This window comes from Pleurodeles waltl, chromosome 4_2 (assembly GCF_031143425.1).
Source record: "Pleurodeles waltl isolate 20211129_DDA chromosome 4_2, aPleWal1.hap1.20221129, whole genome shotgun sequence".
Lineage (NCBI taxonomy): Eukaryota > Metazoa > Chordata > Amphibia > Caudata > Salamandridae > Pleurodeles > Pleurodeles waltl.
Genome location: NC_090443.1, coordinates 483,969,179 through 483,988,274, shown reverse-complemented (window position 1 = coordinate 483,988,274; position 19,096 = coordinate 483,969,179). Strand labels below are relative to the sequence as shown.

Sequence of the window (19,096 nt, the reverse complement as noted above, 5' to 3'; positions counted from 1 at the left end):
GAAAAACCATTGCCACCCACAGAAAACTTTAAGGAATCTTCTTGTATTCGTTGGAACGATTAGACTTTCAGATACTGGGAACGCCGTGGATACATTCGCACCACGGAGTTCTCCTTTGGATTTTTAGACTTTCTGGTTGATAGGGAATACAAGAAGATTCCTTAATTAGATGACTTAATGTAGGACTATATACACTTAATTAAGATTCTACTAGATAATGCTTGGAAATGAGTAGGTTTCATATAAGACATACTTGATTTAAGCCCTGATGAAGTCTGTGAGAATACATTCTCATAAGACGAAACACGTGTTGGCTTTGTGTGCTGTATACATTATTGAAATTCAAGGACGCTTTTCTTGTATCAAGGTGGACTTTGTATGTCAAGAAATAAATAATATATGAACTCTCTATGGTGTTACTCCACACTGAAGATTCTAATAATTACTAACCTTCAATTATACGATCATGAGTGCCCTGACAACTGTCCAGCAAGCGGTGTCAGAGGTTGGTCCCCACGGTTTGAGGCTAGACTGGGGGGCAGACGGGGGTGGTGCGCCTTGGGAGGGGTGTCGTAAGGTAACACCAAACTTACACCCTCAGTGGCACAGGGGCAGCCGGGTGCAGATAGCCAACACAGTGTTAGGCACCCTATGCTATCCAATTGGGACAGGGGTATTTGCTGATTAGCTGCTTACAGGTGAGTAAAGTGGGACCAGGAGTCGATCTCCTTCAGTTCAGGTAAGTACAGGGGTGTGGGAGGGGAGTGGGGGGGGGGGGGAAGGGGGAGGGTGGTTTGGGGACCACAATGCAGCACCAAGCTTGCACCCTCAGTGGCACATGGGCGGCCAGGTGTAGCCTGCCAACACAGCGCTAGGGACCCAATGTGGTTTTTTCATAATTTTTTTTTTTTATACAAACCTTATTGCATTTTACATTTTTCAGTTACAATATAATATTTAGCTTGTAGTGAAACATGTGAGAAGAGAGACGTAGCTCGTCTTGACAATGTCCTAAGAAAGAAAATTGCACTGCATTATCTAAAAGAGACAGAAAGGAAAAATTATTTTATGCAATCATAATAGTAAACCCATTAACACAGCCACCCTCCCGCCCAGCGGCTAACATACATAAGTGTCTATTTCAGAAGCATCAGCAATACTATTGTGTGTAGAACCAAAGAGTTGTGGGGAACCAGACTGGCATGTTAAATGATCCATCAGTGTAGAATCTAGTGATTACGAGGCAGTCAAAGAATGCTACCTGGCGTCCTGGCCCGGGCACAAGTATGTCATCCACCAGTCCATACATCACAGGTAAAGTGGATTAGTGGTAAAGGTTTAGAACCAATGGAGAGGCTTTATGATGTCCTAGTGAGTGCTATTGTCGTTGCTGTCTTGTAGGTTAAGTTTTCTAGCAAAGTGTCCCATTCTAGAGCTATCGGCTTTTTGTAGTGACTCATATGCGCCACAGCGGATTGCAGCACTTTCCGCCAATCCCAACTGTTTTACTTCCTCCCTCCATTGGTGTATCGATGGGAGTCTAGAAGATTTCAAGTAAGATGTCATGAACCTTTTGGCCAGTAAGAGCACCATGTCCGCGAAACGGGAGGCCACATCAGCTGATTTGGGCCTGGGATACAAGCCCAATATGCAATGTGCCAGAGTATGCCAGTTAATCCTTCCTGTCAGACTTGCTAATGTCACTCCAATTTCAGTCCAGTAAGACACCAGGAGTGGGCATGACCATAGCATATGGATTAGATCTGGCATACGGCACCGTGGGCAAGAAGCTGAGGCCAATGTGAAGATTAAATTCAGTCTATGTGGCGTGAGGTAGGCTCTGTGGAATATTGAAAATTGAATAAATTTAAAGCGTGTATTTCGGGAGATCCGTTTTGGATGTCGTAAGAGGAAGGAACATTCTTCGTCTGTGGGTGCCCTGTGGATGTCAAGCTACCATCTATTCCTTAGGGAGTATAGTAGAGTTCCCACGTGTCCTAAGTCCTCTAGATAACCATTTGATCAGGCATCTTCCGTGTCCCATAGTGTGTAGTGCCTACAGGAGTTTGCGCGTTTCAGGCATGTTTCTGTCTGGGGCCCAATATCGGCGTATATAGCCAATTATACTACCATGTGTTTAAAAAAATGAATAAATAAAAAAAGTAGAGTATTTGGCATCCCATGCATTTGTGTAAATTCAAGGTGTGTGTGAGAGAACAGGGCTGGTTGCAGAGCCCCCCTAACTTTTTGCCCCCATTCTCCACTTTTTGCTCGTGTTTTTCTGACTCTGATGGTGCCCTGGGTATTGCTAACCAGTCCCAGGGCCTGTGCTCTGTGTAACCTCAGTATGCAAATTAGACTAATTACAATTGGCTAAGTCAACCTACCTATAAGTCCCTAGTATATGGTAGGGCATGTAGGTTTAGGGACCCCAGCATAGGTAGTGCACCCATAGTGCGCTGCTGAGGTGCCCAGTGTCATTTTAAGGGCAGGCCTGCCTTGCTGGCTGCTTTTAAATTAAAGTTACATGCAAATTCGACTTTGGAATTAAAAGTAGTTCCAAAGTCTTAAACTACCTTATTTTTACATATAAGTCACCCCTAAGGTGTGCCCTATGTGCCCCTAGGGCTGGGTGCCATGTAACTATAAGCAGGGACCTTATAAAAATAGTTTTATAAGCCCTGGTGAGGTAAAACAGCCAAATTTGTTTTTCCCCTCATTGTAGTGAATGGCCTCCATAGGCTACAATGGGGAGACTTTATTTTAATTTTAAAAATCCCCTTAAGCAACAGATACCAGAAGTTTGGTATCAAATTAATTGTTATAATAAATCCCACAACTTCCAGTTGTGGGATTTAATATAACTTGTTCAGGTAAAGAGTTTTAAACTTTACCTGAAAAGTTGCCAACTTCAGCCCTGCAGTGTTTTTGCTGCTGTGCTCTTATTGGCCATCCTCTGGCAGCCTGGCCAGGCTGCTTGATGAGGTGTGAAGTGGCCTGGTTCCTCACAAAGAGATGTGCGCCTGGGGGAGGCGATCTCCCCTTAGCAGATGGTGAAGCAGGAAGGGGGAGGGCTGCCAGACTCGTCTTAAAAGGCAGAGAAGGACATCTGGAGAAACCCAGCAACACCCTCACATCCTGCAAACCCAGACAATTAGGTGCCCCCTTGATTAGATTAGGAGAGGGCAGGAGAGGGGTGTGTTTAGGATTTTTAGCCACACCAGTGGGTGGGCTCAGCCAGGTGTAACCTCAAAAAATCACTTTCAGCCATGATGGATTTTTGAGGAATGTTGCTCCCTGGGATTGATTTTTGCCACACTTCCCAGGAAGTGGTGATCACAGGGGGGAGGATCCTGCACCTGCTTGGAGAACCAGGACCCCCCCTGTTTTTCATCCAGGAGCAGGGATAAAACTTGCAGACCTGCACCAACACCTCAGAGCCCTATCAGATTCCAACAAGTAAGAACTACAGGAGAAGGACTGCCCTGCTGGACCCCTGACCTGCACCTGGACACTGCACTCTGGAGTACTGCACCAGCTGCACACTTGGGCTTCATCACTAAAAGGACTTTGCCTGTCTTCTACTGCTTCAAGAAGGGACTCCCTGTTTGCTACAGGTACAAAGGAGCTGCCCAGAGTCCCCTGCATCAAGTCCTGCAAGCAGAGCCCAGCTGACCAGCATCCATTGGCCATTTGAGGATTCTGACCAGGTGCGTTCTGGGAATTGTAGTCCCAACTCCCAAGGAGCAACTAAGAGCTTCTGGAACCTTGGATCAAGTTGTGGACACTTCAAGGACACAAAAAGGACCTCTGGAAGAAGATCCAGAAGTTGAGACTTTTGGAGCAACTCCATAAGTTGAAGAGGTGCATTGTGGGAGTTGTAGTCCCAGACCCCCAGAGGCACACCAGAGCCTCTGAACCCTTGGCTGGTGCTGTGGACCACTTTCCTGAATCAAACACTTCTGAAAGTAAGTGTGACAGTGTTACCTCATGGGTGGCCTGAACTCTGGACTTTGTTCCTTTCCAGTGTGACCTTTTTAACCCTTTGAGCGCTAGTTGCTTCTATGCGCTAGAAAGCATTACTGCTTTAAAAAATTCATATCGCCGATTCCCCTTATCGGATTTTATTTGTTTTGGTGTCATTTTAAAGATAAAAATATAATCTATTTTTTATAAATTGATTTGGGATTTTTAAACTGTTTCCTGTGTTCTATTTAATTACTGTTTTGTGATATTTGAATGCTTTACGCTTTGTAGCCTAAGTTAAGCCTTGTCGCTCGTTGACAAGCTACCAAGGGTTGAGTTGGGTTTAATTTACTGAGACCTAACTGGACCCAAGTGGAGGTTAGTGGCCTATTGCTAGGTGTAGGTACTTACCCTGCCCTTACCAATAACCCATTTTCCAACAGTGTGGCATTAATACTCAGTCTGTGAATAGGGATCCTAGAGTCAACTCGGTCTCTCGATTCCAGGGACGCAGCATTTGTGAGGATACCTAGGGAAATAGGGAGACCACACAGCGGTATATGGGGACAGTATGGGGTGGGTGAATACGTGCATTTCATGGCAAGCTTCCAATATGAGAGTTCAACTTTCAGCAATAAAGGGCCATCTGGAAAAAGTGAGGAGCCCAGACAGAATAGTGTGTGTAATCTTCCATTTTGCAGCATGTGGGGATTATATCCAGTTTCCTCTAAGTTATGGCCCGCCAACCAATATGCCAGCCATTGTAGTTGACTGGCTATACAATAGGATTTCAGGTCTGGTGCTCCCATCCCTCCCTTATCAGATGGTAAGTGTAGTTTAGCTAGGCCAATTCTATGCTGCCCCGTGCTCCAAATGAGGCCCGTTAATAGTGTATTAAGCACTGCAAATATGCGTGGTGGTATTAAGATTTGTAAATTTACAAAAATTGTATGATAACTGGGGTAGCAGGACCATTTTGGACAATGCCAACCGGCATACTATGGTCAAGGGCAGTCTCTTCCAGAAGGTTATTTATGAATGTAGTGATGTTGTTGGGCAACCTAGATTGCCATGTAGGAGATCGTCTAGACTATGGTACACTTGCACCCCCAAATATTGAAACAATTGTGGGGCAAGCTGGATCTGCACTGGTCCAAATGTGATCTGAGGAGTATCAAACAGGTCACTAAAGGAAAAAGCATAGGATTTATTAGCATTTTCCACAAACCTGATAGGTCACCAAATGTGGTCATTAGCTGTGCTGCCTCCTCAAGGGGACACCGCATGTCTCTGAAGTAAGGATCATGTCATCCGCATATAGAGATATAGGGTGGAGCGATCTATCCACGTATATTTCCCAGCACGTTGGCGAAATCATTGGGCCAATGGTTCCACTGCTAAGATGAACAGTAAGGGGGATAGAGGAAATCCTTGTCCAGTGCCTTGTGTTATCCGGTACGGGGCTAAAATACAAGCACCAGTCCTGGCTCTGGCTGTGGGATTCGATTAAAGTAGTTTTACCCAGCAGATATATATATGGGGTATGCTGTAGGCAGAAAGGGCTGCTAACATGAGATCCCAGCTGAGAGAGTCAAAGGCCTGTTTAATGTCTAAGGAGAGGCAGCCAGCATATGGGTTAAGGTTATGGAAAGCATCCATGACACAAAATAATCTGAGGTGTTTCTCAGGGGCACAAAGTCACACGGGTCAGCAGGTAATAAATGTGGAAGCAAAGGAAGTAATCGGCCTGCCAGTACTTTACAAAGGATCTTATATTCAATGTTCAAAAGTGAGAGAGGCCTATAGGAGGACATCTCTGTGGAGTCCCTTCCCGGTTTTAGGAGGGAGGTCACTAATGCCTCCTGGGTTGATTGAGGAAGGATACCTTTTTCTAAAAAGTCATTATATAATTTAATGAGGTGTGGGGCCAAAGGCGCAGAGAGTACGTGAATAAAATTACGCCGGTAGACCGTCCGTGCAGGTGTTTTATTGCAAGCTAAATCCTTTATGACACCACATATCTAGTTTGTGGTTATGGGTGCCTCTAGGAGTTTATGTTCCAGGGGTGTTACCTGGGAGGGTATTAGTCGGACAAGATAGGCAGTTGTAGCTTCTGGGTCATTCACAGAGGGCGCTGTATATAGCAGTGTATGATATGCCTGAAATGCTAGGTTAATTTCTAACTGGCCATATACTGGACCATGTTTCGGGGTATTTATGTGGAGAATCGGGGTAGGTGACTGTGCAGGTTTGATTAAACGGGCTAGAAGATTACCGGAACGATCCGCCTCTGTATGCATTTTATCAAGATACTCTCTACGGTCAATGAGACAGACGTTCTAGTAGTTCGGCGTATGATATTCGTGTTTCTTGGAGTTGAGAAGCCTAATCTGGATGATCTACAGCTTTGTGTTCTAAGGGGCCTAGTCTGCCCTAGCTGTGTGAGGTCGCGAAAAATCTCACCTCTGACTCCCACCAGCGTCTTTATGGAGAGACTGTGTATTACAGTCTTAAAGGCCTCCCAGTTAATCAATGGAGAAGAAGCAGTATTAGTGTTCTCTGCAAAATATGTGGTAATGGCTGCTATTTATGTGTCACAGTACACTGCGTCTTCCAGCAGTGTTGGCTGTAGTCGCCATGTAGGAATCTGAGCCTGGACTTGGCCCCATACGAATGGCATTGGGCTTATGTGGTCCAATCAGTATGAAAAGGGAGCGCAGAGCTGGGGTAGGTGTGCTGGACCGGTAGAACTTCATGAAAAGTTTTCATACTGATTGGACGACATAAGCCCGACGCCATCCCTATAGGGCCCATCCTTTAATACGAGGAGGATTCCTGCCATATATGTTCTATTTAATTTACTACACAAGTGAGGATTAGGTATGTTTTTTTGGTCCTGACGAATCGCCCTTCTATCTTTGTTGATTTGAGCGAGACACATGTTGACCATTTTCATTTCGGCAGTATAGGGATTTCCAATCCTGCCCTTTTCAAATCCCAAGTTTATAGGGTTTGAAGCCACCAGACACTCTTATTAAATAGGCTAAAATACATTATTCTGATTTACCCCTTACCTATTTTTTTTTTTTTATCTGGACAGAGGAACATTTTCCTAATTAATTCTCCTATTGTTCCCTCTACTCAATTTTAACAGTATTATTCACCAATCCCACATAACTGCACTCACCCATCGGCAAATACCTTTATTAAAAGATCTCTGGTAAAGAGCCCCCTCAAGGGGCCAGTCAGGCATTGCAGCGCCGGCCTGACGAGGAGCAAAGCCCAATGATGAAGCATGTCACCTAACGGTGAGTGAGGGCTCTTGTTCCTGTTTTAGGATACCCACAGGGACCCGTTGATCCTTCCCAGACTGGGACTTGATCTTTCTTTTTTGTGGAACTGTGCATTCATTGTTTTTGTGATTTATATGGGAGTACTGTGTACAGGAACAGTCCTTTTTCTCTTCTCTTTTATAACCTCCCACTTTATAGGCCCTCTTAATTTTTTGTTTGGACTATGATCAGATATTGTCTTGCGCACATATGTGGCATGGGGTATCTGGGATTGAAGGGTGGAGGTGCGAAGAAATCGGTCATGAAAGGAGTGTAATACATGTGAGTGGGAGTAAAATGAGTATTCTCTCATGCCAGCATTACAGCTGCACCAGACGCCAACGAGGTCCCATCCCCTTGCGTAACATCGTAGGGCTTTTGCCTGCCAGGTCATGTTCACAGCACAGGGTCGCTAATGTCTTTTCCGTTGCTTGGACCCGGTCAGTCAATTTACGGCGTTTTTATGATAGAGATTTATATACACATACACATATACACACACATATATACACACACATATATCTATCCATTCATCCATCCATCCATCTCTGCGGTGAAGGTGCCAAATTGCATTTCCATTGTGGCTCTAGATTCTCAAATCTCCTGTAAGATGAGATCCAGTTTATCCACAGGGATTGTCTGGTCAGTAGGTGGTATCATATCACAGGGCTGCGCCATTGAAGAACAATCCGAAGAAGGAGTAGGACAGTGAGATAGTTTCTCGGCCTGGTATTTTGGTTTTCGTATGTCCCATTGTGACTTCCCCGTGGCAATGCAAAGTCCGAGGAGTGGCGGCGTCTCTACCAGGCGGTAATAGCACAGTCTAATTGAATGGTATTGCCAGGCAACAGGAGGCCTGATGCATGTACTCAGGTACCAGGATTTTAAGGTATGTTACGATATAGTCAAATAGGTATGGTGTGAATTTGAAATCCAAGTTGTCAGGAGAGTTGGGCCTAGGCAACTCTCGGTGGAGGTAGGCCATTTATGGAGCTGGCAACAGGAAGGCCGCTGTAAGTACCCATACCGGGCTATAGACTGTTGTGAGGCTTTTGTCGAGCTCTATTTACAGGTTTTCACACACAGGAGTTTATGAAGTGACAAGCTCACCTCTGCGCCGCACGCCCGCCCGAACTGTTCAGGTTCGGTTTCCTCCGCCACCCCTGCGGTCAACAGGGCCCACTGGATTCCTGGCTCAGGACGTCCGCAGCAGCGCGGTCTTTACTCCGCCGCAGCGCGACCCATGTGGATATGCTCCTGGTTCCCAGTATGTGAGCCGGGCGTCCTATTGCATTTTTCGGTTTCCTGGTATTCTCAGCCACCTTATGTAGCACTGGGGACGCAGAGCATTGCAGATTCTGCCAGAGTTTTTTTAAATATTTGGAGGTCCAGGCCCGGAGTTGCTGATTTAAGAGTTTGCCATCTTGGCCATGACCCCGTGGCATGAAGTGGGCACACCTCACACAAGTGAAGCCATCATGTAGCTGGGGAACTCGTACTGACCAGTGCCCAGCACATGTACTTAAAATGGCTTCACTGTTCACTTACTACGTCTGAGAATTGACAAATACATAGGAGCATATCTGCTAATGCAGGTATCCCCTCACATGTAATATAATGCACCCTGCCTATAAGACTGGAAGGTCTGCTTGAGGGGTGACTTACCTATATTGCATGCACTGGAATGGGGACAGGGCAAACCGCCTGTGTGCCATATCATGTTTTCATTTTAGATCTGCACCAAGACACGCAGACCGGGAAAGCAGCACTGTGTGCACTTAGTAAGGGGGTCCGTGAGAGTGGCACAATTCGTGCTGCAGCCCTCAGGGGCCTTCCTTTATTATCCCATGGCCTAGGTACCAGGGGTACATTTAACAGGAAATTATAGCGATAGCTAAAGGTTTGCGGGTTGGGAAAAACGACTGGGCAGTTTTAGGGAAATAAATCTGGCACTGGGGATCTTTCTAGAGGGGGCCCAGTGCACTTTCAGTTGAAATTGCACCGGAAATCAGGCAAAAAGTGTGTGAGTGTGTGGTGACTATGTCGAAAGAGGCACTTTCCTACACCTATAAAGAAGGACACCCAAGAGCCGCAAAAGCAAAGCCAGAGGACGAAGCACCTGACTAGGCCCTGGCATTGCTGGCCTGTCTGCTGTTTCCGCCAATTTGTGCGAAAGTCGACTCCTCCTGCATGCTGCTGCTGCCTGCGTTCAACAAAGACCTAGGAACTCCCATGGAGAAGAGGAGCTGCTTCCCTGCATCTTGGAGGCACTACCAGACAACTGTGAGGACTCCAAACCACAGAAAACCCGACAATGGAAAGCACCACTGCTGCTAGCCAGAGTGAAAATGGACCAACAGTGCCAATGGGGTCTCCCAGCCCTCCAGAGACAAAGCCCACCTTGGACTTGCCCTTTGTGGCCTCACCGACACTGCCTATAGCCTCCGACCGCAGACCCTCTCAACTGAGAGTGCTCCCTGTGGCGAAAACACAATGCCTCAGGACACATCTGCACCCATCTCCCATGGCCTGTAGAGACGAGGACTGAAGGTTTCCCTCCATCACCGAGCATCTCAAGACTTGCACCCATCTGTTGGTTCTTCAGGACTGGACTCCCCCATCCTCACAAGCAGCATCTTTTCAACAGGACCAAACCCTATTGACTAACACTGGGCACCCAATGCCATAGTATCCTTTGCTCCTGGCTGCCCCAGTGCCACTCGGTGTGACCTGTTGGTGTGCTCCTGACCCTTGCCCAATACTCACCTTAAGTCCAGGAGATTGCTCCCGTAAGTCGCTGTACTGTACCCGATTGCCATCTTTGTTTTTTCCTCCATAGGATAACATTGAAGCCTCCAAAAACAGCACTAAGTGTTGACATTTCAAAACTGTAAAGATTATTCTTGCAAAACATACTTACCTGATTAAATTGATTCTGGTGCCAAAATATATGTAAAGATACATGTTATTTTTGTAAATAGGTGTGGATCTCCTTCTTGAGTTGTGTCATTTATTGACTGTGTGTATTTGAAGATGTTTCACACTCTTCACTGATAAGCCGAAGGCTGCTCGATCACACTACCCCCCTAAAAGATCACTTTGGGATTGCTAGAGAAAGCCCCTGTCCAGGGAACCCCTGGACTCTTTGCACAATAGATCTCATTTTGATATATCATATAAAGAGTCAGCTTCCTAGAGCTCTCACCAGCCACGTTCTAGTAGATCCTCGCATTGAGAAATCCTAACCTCGAGAGAGCTCCTTCTCAGCTCCCAAACATTGGGCTGGCTACCTGTACATCTTTGGGATGTTATTAAATCATTTTTGTGTTCCAAACTGTGAATGTGCTTTTAAAAGAACACAAAGACATGGATTAAAGGCTATTCCTGGAGGAAGCAAGCTCAGATTTTATTACAAAGGGCAGCAGGTTTCTACTCAATCTGGTCAAGTGACTTAATTGATACCTGCATTCTCAGTAGACCTAGGTTCTACACCTCATTCCCGAACCGATTGTGCTGCATGATCCCAGAAATTCGCATCACCCCCTTGCACCCTAATCCCCCATTTGAATTTAACGCCCAGTTCAATGTCTGCATACAAGTAAAAAACAAAAAATACAATTAATTCAACCAGAGCTGAGTCTTGCTCCGCTGTGATAGGCTAATAAGATCTACATCTGATGACCGAATGAAGCCCTTACTCTTTAAAATGATGATTACTCTAAGGTGGATTGCAGTCCATCAGGTTACCTCACTGTGCCCCTGCAGATGGGAAAACGTGCAAATGAGCCTAATTCCCAAACCAATCAGAAGGGTCCATCCATATAAGAAATTAGTTATTTACCTCTAACTGCAGTTACCCAGTGTTGGTATCTTTCATAGATTCACATGCTTGAATCTCTCCCGTCGTCGACGTTGGAGCCCCATGGTATCCTAAAAAGCAGTACATAGCAATAACCAAACTAACCAGAGTTTGTAATGCAAAACAGGCCCAAATTTGACAGGTTGTCCATGTCATTATATAAGATGGACCAAACTTGAATCACTGCCAATCAGGCGACAACACTACCAAGAGAAGCTCCCTTCCTCAGATTTTCAGCATGAGTGAAGAATATAACCAGAGTAAGTAAAAAAGGAGCCTCCAAGGGCGTGTGAATCTATGAAAGATACCAATACTGGATAACTGCAGTTACAGGTAAGTAACTAATGTCTTATCTAGTATTGGATCTTTCATAGATTCACATGCTTGAATCAGAGTAACAAGCAGAACAATAACATTAACATGGGTGGAGGGAATGAACAACATTGTATTTTCCCTTTCTCTCTTACTCCTGATATACTTATACATATAAACCCTCTTCTCTCTCTCTTTTTTTTTTTTTAAATAGAGGTAAGTAAGCATACAAATGATATCAAGACTATGGTGAAAGCATAGACGACGAATTTGAAGAGAAAAGTCAGACAACAACAACAGAAAAATAAAATACAACATTACCAAGAGGCTCGCCTTTACTGGAACAGGTGACTGAGAACTGTTTGCCCCACGGCCACATCTGTCTTATGGGTAGCCTATAGGCAATAGTGCTTCGCAAAGGAGTGGGTAGCAGCACGGCATTTTTGATCCAGCAACACCCCAGCAAACAGAGCTGTAGAGGTTGAAACTGCTCTTGAGGAACGCACCCTAGGTCGCCTTTGTAGGGGTTTCCCTGCTGCAGAGTGGCAAAATTTAATAGTTGCCAATATCCATCTAGCTATCGCTGCCTTGGTCACGGAGGAACCCAGACGCCCAGGTCCATAGGAAAGTAAATTGATCATATTTGCGAAAAGTCTTAGCTGGAGATAAAACTTAAGACATCTCTTCACATCCAATGTGTGGAGGGACTTTTCCGCAGGAGACGTCGGATTAGGAAAATACGTTCCGAGAATAACTGGCTGATTCAGATGAAATTGAGAAGGAACTTTAGGAATGAACTTCGGATTGGTTTTGAGAATGCCAAAATTGTTCGTGAAACGCAGAAAAGGTTGCTGTACTGTGAAGGCTTGAATTTCACTGACCCTTCTGTGGAAGTGATCGCTAGAAGAAAGGCTACCTTCCAAGTGAGGAATTTAAGATCCGTTTTATGTACGGGTTCGAACAGAGGCTTCATTAGTTGAGAGAGCACCACATTAAGTTGCCATTCCGGTGGAGGCAACGTTACTGGAGAAAAACTTTGAGTAGACCCCTTATAAACTGCTTAATCAGATATGACGAGCAAAGAGAGGCTGCATCCGAAGAACACCTGTATGTCAAAATTGCTGCCAGATGAACCTTAACTGTGCATAAGCCCAGATTTTGCCAATAGCAGCGGGTATGGTAGAATCTGCTCTGGAGAAGCCTCATAAGGGTGTAGGTTGTGCCGCTGACACCAACAACAGAACCTCTTCCATTTGAGTCGATACGGAATGCAGGAGGCATGTGTGCAAGTGTAGTGACATCGGATCCGGATGAAGAATCTGCCCCCGACGCACTGAAAGCAGCGTTGGGACTGGATGGAGGTGTATTGGTGCAGTTTCCGTTATCCTGAAGAAGCTCCGTGTACCAGCATTGCCGGGGCCATTTGGGAGCGATTAGTATTAGGCGACAGGGTTCCCTCTTCATCTTGGCTATAACCCTGGGGATCAATGGGATGGGGGAAAAGTGTAAGCAAAGATCTCGGACCATCACATCAAAAGGGCATTCCCCCCCCAAGACCTTGGTAAGGGATACCGACTTGCGGAAAATCGGCATTTGGTATTGTTGTTCATTGTGAATAATCTAGGGCTGGCTTGCCCCATGTCGCAAAAATGTTGTCTAGCTGAACTTGATTCAGCTCCCATACATGACAATCGTTGTGGGTTCTGCTGAACGCATCCGCTAGCGTCCTGGAACATGCTCGGCTGTCAGAGAAATGTGCCTTGTAAGCCAGTCCCATAGTTCCTGGGCTTCTTGTGAAAGTATTAAAGACTTCGTGCCTCAGTTTGTTTATATAAATACATGCTGGTTTTGTTGTCTGTCCGTACCAGCACTCGAGAACCTTCTATCCTCCGAAGGAACGCTTGCAATGTGAAGAAAATAGCTTTGAGTTCTAGGCTGTTGATGTGCATAAGCCTTTGGCGATCTGACCATTTTCTCTGAACTTGGAGATCTTGAGGACATGTCCTCCCCAACCTTCCATGGAAGCGTCTGTGGTAATAATAAAAATTGTGGGACTAATGGAATGAACGTGAGACCTTGAGAAAGATCAGACTGGCAAGTCCACCAACCTAATGCCCTTATTTTTGGTGTTACCAGACTGCGATCTTCGAACAAACCTTGTGGTTGGTTCCACTGACCCTGCAATTCTTCTTGTAACTGTCTAATTTTGAGACACCCATGTGGCACCAGATTGATGGTGGAAGATATCATACCCATGAGCAACTTGTACGACCTCACTGAAAAACCTTTTTGATATTGTTTGAGTCAGGGATGTTAGATGATGCTGATGATCTTACATAAGGAAAGCTTTGTTCATCTCCATGTCCAGAATCACTCCGAGAAAAATCATCCTCCGAGTGGGCGTTGTACAGGATTATTTTGACATTGAGTGTGCGACCCAGTTTTTTGAAAAGTGCAATACAAGCTGTTGTTGCTGCTACAGTTTGTTGTTTGGTGGGTGCCTTGAGGAGCCAGTCTTCCAGATATGGGAATGGTGACCCTGCTGCCTGAGAGCAGCTGCTTCTGGTGCCAGACACTTGGTGAATATGCGTGGAGCTGATCCGAGTCCGAAGGTTAGGACCCGGAACGGATAGTGAGTACCAGCCACTGTGAAACGGAGGTATCTGCGATGCTTGTGATGGATGGGGATATGAAAATAAGCGTACTCCAGGTCCAGAAATGTCATAGTCTCCGCTGTTCAGGAGGTTCAATACGTCTGAAAGAGTGATCATTCTGAAAGTTTGTTTGCGAAGGTACTTGTTGAGATGCCGAAGGTCCAGAATAGGTCTCCATTCCCCTTATTTCTTTCGCACAAGGAAAAAAAACAGGAATACAATCCTCTGCCTCTCTGAGCCATAGGAACTTCTTCTATTGCTCCCTTGAGAAGCATCAGCTGGACTTCCTTTTTCAATAAGTGAAGATGAGGGGGAATGTGCCCCTTTCGGGGGGTGGTTGGTGGCCGGACAGTGAATTCTAGGGTGTGGCCGTAAGCCATGATGTCCAAAACCCACTGGTCCGAGGTGTCAGACTTCCAATTGCGTAGATATCTAGTTATGTTCGCTCCTACCTGGTGTTGGGATAGGAGAGTAGCTGGTACTACTGCAGGGTCATTGTTTACGACCTGTGTCTCGGGGCTGATGAGAAGATTTTCAACGGGCACCCTGTCTGGAGAAACCACCCATCTTTGGTTGCCTAAACAATTGTGACGCTCTGTATTGTTGGTATGGGTGAAACTGTTGCAAACAGAAATATGATCCTCTCTATGAGGAAGAACCACGCCCCCCTTGCCCCTCAGAAAGGCAGGTTCCTATATTGTAAAGAACCAAGGGACTTAGCGGTATCAGTGTCTGTTTTAATGGCAAGAACAGCCTCATCTATATGCTTGCCAAAAAGCATGTCTCTGTCATATGTCATGTCCAAGACCCTTGTTTGTACCTCCAGAGATCTTACAGTCCTTTGCCTTATGAGTGGGATGAAGGTAATAAATACAGTTTTTATGTGGATCGTCCACATGAACTCCCTTTTTCCCCACAGGTCTTGCAGGGACGAAAGAGGCCTTTAGAATCAGACATAATTTTTGGAAATAAGAAAATCCAAACCTTCTCTGAAGAATAAACTGTGGAAATAACTGAGCAGAGCTCAATGAGACTCCCTTCACACTCAAGGTGCGGTGAAAATCTGAGGAAGGGAGCTTCTCTTGGGAGTGTTCCAGAGGGTGCTGTCATCTGATTGGCTGTGATTCAAGTTTGGTCCATCTTATATAATGACATGGACAACCTGTCAAATTTGGGCCTGTTTTGCATTACAAACTCTATGGTCAGTTTGGTTATTGCTATGTACTGCTTTTTAGGATACAGTGGACTTCCACATCGACAATGGGAGCGATTCAAGCATGTGAATATGAAAGATCCAATACTGGATAACTGATTTTCTGCTCGCTTTGCCATTACAATCACCAACCGTATGCAAATTAGCCTTGTTCCAACGCCAACTGGAACATTCTAAAATGGAAGGCTGCATACATTTTTCAACAGGAACACAAACAACTACATGCTGGTGCTAAAACACAAGTATCGTACATGCTCAGAAGTGTGCATTCTGCCTGAACCAAGATACATTTTTGACAAATAATGTCATGTAGGAACGGCATGAAGGTTGTCATAAACGTATAAGCACTGTTAAATGTGAGCTAGAGGCTGAAGTAAATGCGCAAACAGAAAAGTGAAGGGGTGCAGGGGAAGCTCACCTTAGCACAGATACTGGCAGCACTGACCACGGGGAATAGCGAATCAGCCTTCGGCCTGACAGTCACCTCCAACTCTGGAAATCTGCTCTTCAGTTTCTCCTCATACTTCTCCGCTGGGCCCACTGTGTCGACAAACACCTGAAAAGGTAGGTGAACATAGACTAACTAGTGCAGCAGCTGGACTATAGCAATTACTTGCAAACCACTAGATTAAGTGAATTCTTAATTGAAAACATGGATTTCAACGATAAATACTGTAATTGAAGACTGTAATGCAGTACACAACATTTTTAGCCCAAGGCTCTTCAGATCAAGAAGTAGACCCCACCCTTTGTTGATAAGTGTTGTACATAAAACACTAATCTTATTGTCAGCTCTATAAGGCACAGCTCTAACCCTCAGCACACACTAAACCCAGAGGCTGTCGCACTACTTCCTAAACTTTTAGGGTGTCAGAGGGCATCTCTTACCTCCTTTAAATTTACTCCAGAGTCCAGTGCGAACTGGATCAGCCCAATAGCTGTATCGTGAGATATGGCATTGAGATTGTACTTTGCCCTGCACATAGGGAAAAGGGGAAAAGAAATGACACAGTTGGCACATATTAACAGTATGCATAAGCCTCAAGCAGCACAATCCCATTTTCTACAGTCTGTCCTATAGAAATTTGATAAACTATTTCTTGACCTTAGAAAGTCAATTTTACATGTATCTAAAAGTACAAATTGATTGTATCCTATCCAGCCACTTCAATGAAAGAGCAATTAAGTCATTAAGAGTTAATTGGGTGTTGAGCAAGAAACTAAGGAGCGGTAAAGAAAAAAAAATTATATAAAAAGAAAAGGGCAAATAGTTGTGAAAAGCATATGGTCCAGAAACATAACAGGAACGCCAGGTGGAAAAGCAAAGGGATGAATGTGAGGAATAGGGAGTGCAGTCTAAGAGCTGTAATGCAAATGTTGGGGATGCACAAGGAACATACATGCTATAAAGAAAAGAGAGAGATGAGCCAACAGCTTCAGTAGACTGGATTTTAGAAGAGGAGCTTAACTGGGGTTTCACAGGCCCGTTTTTTCTAAATTGTTGGTCGTTTGCTACTCTTTGAAACTTTCACCCCTTATACGCTCCTCATTGGCTTTTATACCAGAACTGTGGTCCATGTCCAACCATGCCACATCTAAGGATATAAAGCCTGGCTGACAAAAAGTAGTTTGTTCTGGTCCACATAATAGGAGAGCATAAGGGGTTATCAATGTAGAAAGACCCAAGATTGACTGTGACAGGAGCTCTGGTATATGTGATACACTTGTCTAGGGTAGCCTTAATCTGTCCCACACCGACCCAACTAAGCATCAATGTAACTTCAGCTGACGTCTACGTGTTTGCGCAAAGAAAGGGCATTTTGCTACTTGCAAAGAAGAAAACCACAAATTAGCCCTTATTATAAGGGTTACATTGTCGTATAATACAGGAATAAAGGGTGCAAGAAGTGGGATGTCCATAAACCATGGTTCTCAAGCTCTCGATGAGCAGGATCCATGCCTGTATACAACTAATCTAGAGGGAAAGCATTTACAAAGTCACTGGTTATCTTGACAAACTTGCATGGATCTGAACCCTGAAGTACATTCATAAATAATTAATACCGGTGGGGAGTAGAATTAAGCTGTGGCTACCTCAATCTTACACTTCAGGGTTTGAGACCCTATAGTGCCTGGTTTCAACAGCAGTAGTGTTAAATGTGTAAGGAAGGTACAGGCAAGGTATGGTCACAAACCATGAAAAGGATCCATATGTTACTTTGTTTCTTGTTACAAAGTTCTCCCACCCGCACTAAATGTGCACAACCGGTACTCTAGCTCCATGTGTTTGGATTATGGAGTGGAAATTAATCACCAGGTAAAGCACACCACTGGTTATACCTCTGCTGCATGCTTGTAGAGATGGTGTTGGGAGAGAGAACTTGCAGGGCCCAGCCCACATAATCCTTGGCACTGTCAAGTTTCTCAAACAGACGCTCCCTTTCAGCTTCTGTCAGGGTCTTTGAGTCTATTGGAGAGAAAGTGAGAGAACAGAAACAAAAACAATGCTCTCAGAAGGGCTCTGAAGAATGTGCAACATGCGCCTGCAAGGATTCCTGCTTTCACAAACGCTAGATTATGTCTTTGTTCATTTTTGGACATTTCTAGCTATAGGAATGGTGGCAGAAATGTAATCTGGAATAGCTCGCAATCTGGAGCCTCATAAGGCTCTACATTCACTACAGAAGCACAAACTCTGCTCTTTCGCACAGCTCTATTTTAAAGTAAATATTTCTCTTCAGATGTATATTGTTCAAAGTTTAAGTTGATCTCCAGAGATAAGTAGGCACATGGAGATAATATTTATGTATCATGACAGTGTGGCAAGAGGGTTTCAGCTTTCAAGATAGAACACTTGTCCAATGGCATTATCTGGAACACCTGGCCACAGTGTGCGAAAAGAACTGCAGATCAATATTTAGGCAAGAGACATTTTTAGCCAATGCACAGCCATCCAATTTGCTCCCCCCACCACCTAGAGACTTGTACATGAATCATGGAATCTAATGTTTTACTTAATGGTGAACAATGGTAAAACCCTAGCAGGACAACTGAACATTGCACCTGGCCCATTCACTTACAGTGCCCAACCACTCAGGGGCGGTGCAAGATTTTATCCCCAATAGAGTTGTATCCTTTGCTGCCATCCCTTATTTTGGACAAGATGTAATTTCCTGCCATGTTAATGAAAGGCCGGCTATGCCACCTTAAAATATGGGAATGCCAAGGTTTAAGCATGTAACTTTATACTATCCAGAACAAACTTTGTAAATGGTGATGTACCAGTACACCACCACTTCATGTAACCTCTCAGAACGCAAACATATAAGAAGAAAGAAGTTGCTTGTAGTCCTGCCATTTCTAGCAATGACAAATATGGACAACATGAAAGAACAAAAAGGGCCAAATGAACGAAACAATTTTGCACTCGCAAATGGTGCAAATTGCTATTTTGGGCCATTTTGCAAATGCAAAACCCCCTTTTGTTAGGCACCACAGGCAATTTGTTAGTGTAGGAAACTACCCTCTTTCTTGGCATGGTTACCCCCATTTTCTGCCTGTTGTCAGTGTGTTTGACTGTGTCTACTGGGATCCAGTAACCAGGACCCCAGTATTTGTGCTCTCTCCTGTAAAATGTACCTTTTAGTTCCCATAATTGGCATATTGGTCCCCCCAGGTAAGGCCCTAGTATATGGTACCTAGGTACCCAGGGCACTGGGGCTCCAGCCGATCCCTATGGGCTGCAGCAGTTATTCTGCCA

The 19,096-nt window shown here is 44.8% G+C and overlaps 1 protein-coding gene across 1 annotated transcript in view; it reads right to left on the bottom strand.

Annotated features, from left to right (window-relative positions):
* RNASEH2A (ribonuclease H2 subunit A) overlaps window positions 1-19,096 on the bottom strand; it is an 80,282-nt gene that overhangs the window by 24,724 nt on the left and 36,462 nt on the right. Inside the window, exons 3-5 of the mRNA XM_069231858.1 lie at window positions 17,677-17,803; window positions 16,225-16,312; window positions 15,755-15,892 (exon numbers count right to left, since the gene is read on the bottom strand). Of these exons, the coding sequence (XP_069087959.1) occupies window positions 15,755-15,892; window positions 16,225-16,312; window positions 17,677-17,803 (353 nt within the window). The remainder of the gene's footprint in view (window positions 1-15,754; window positions 15,893-16,224; window positions 16,313-17,676; window positions 17,804-19,096) is intronic.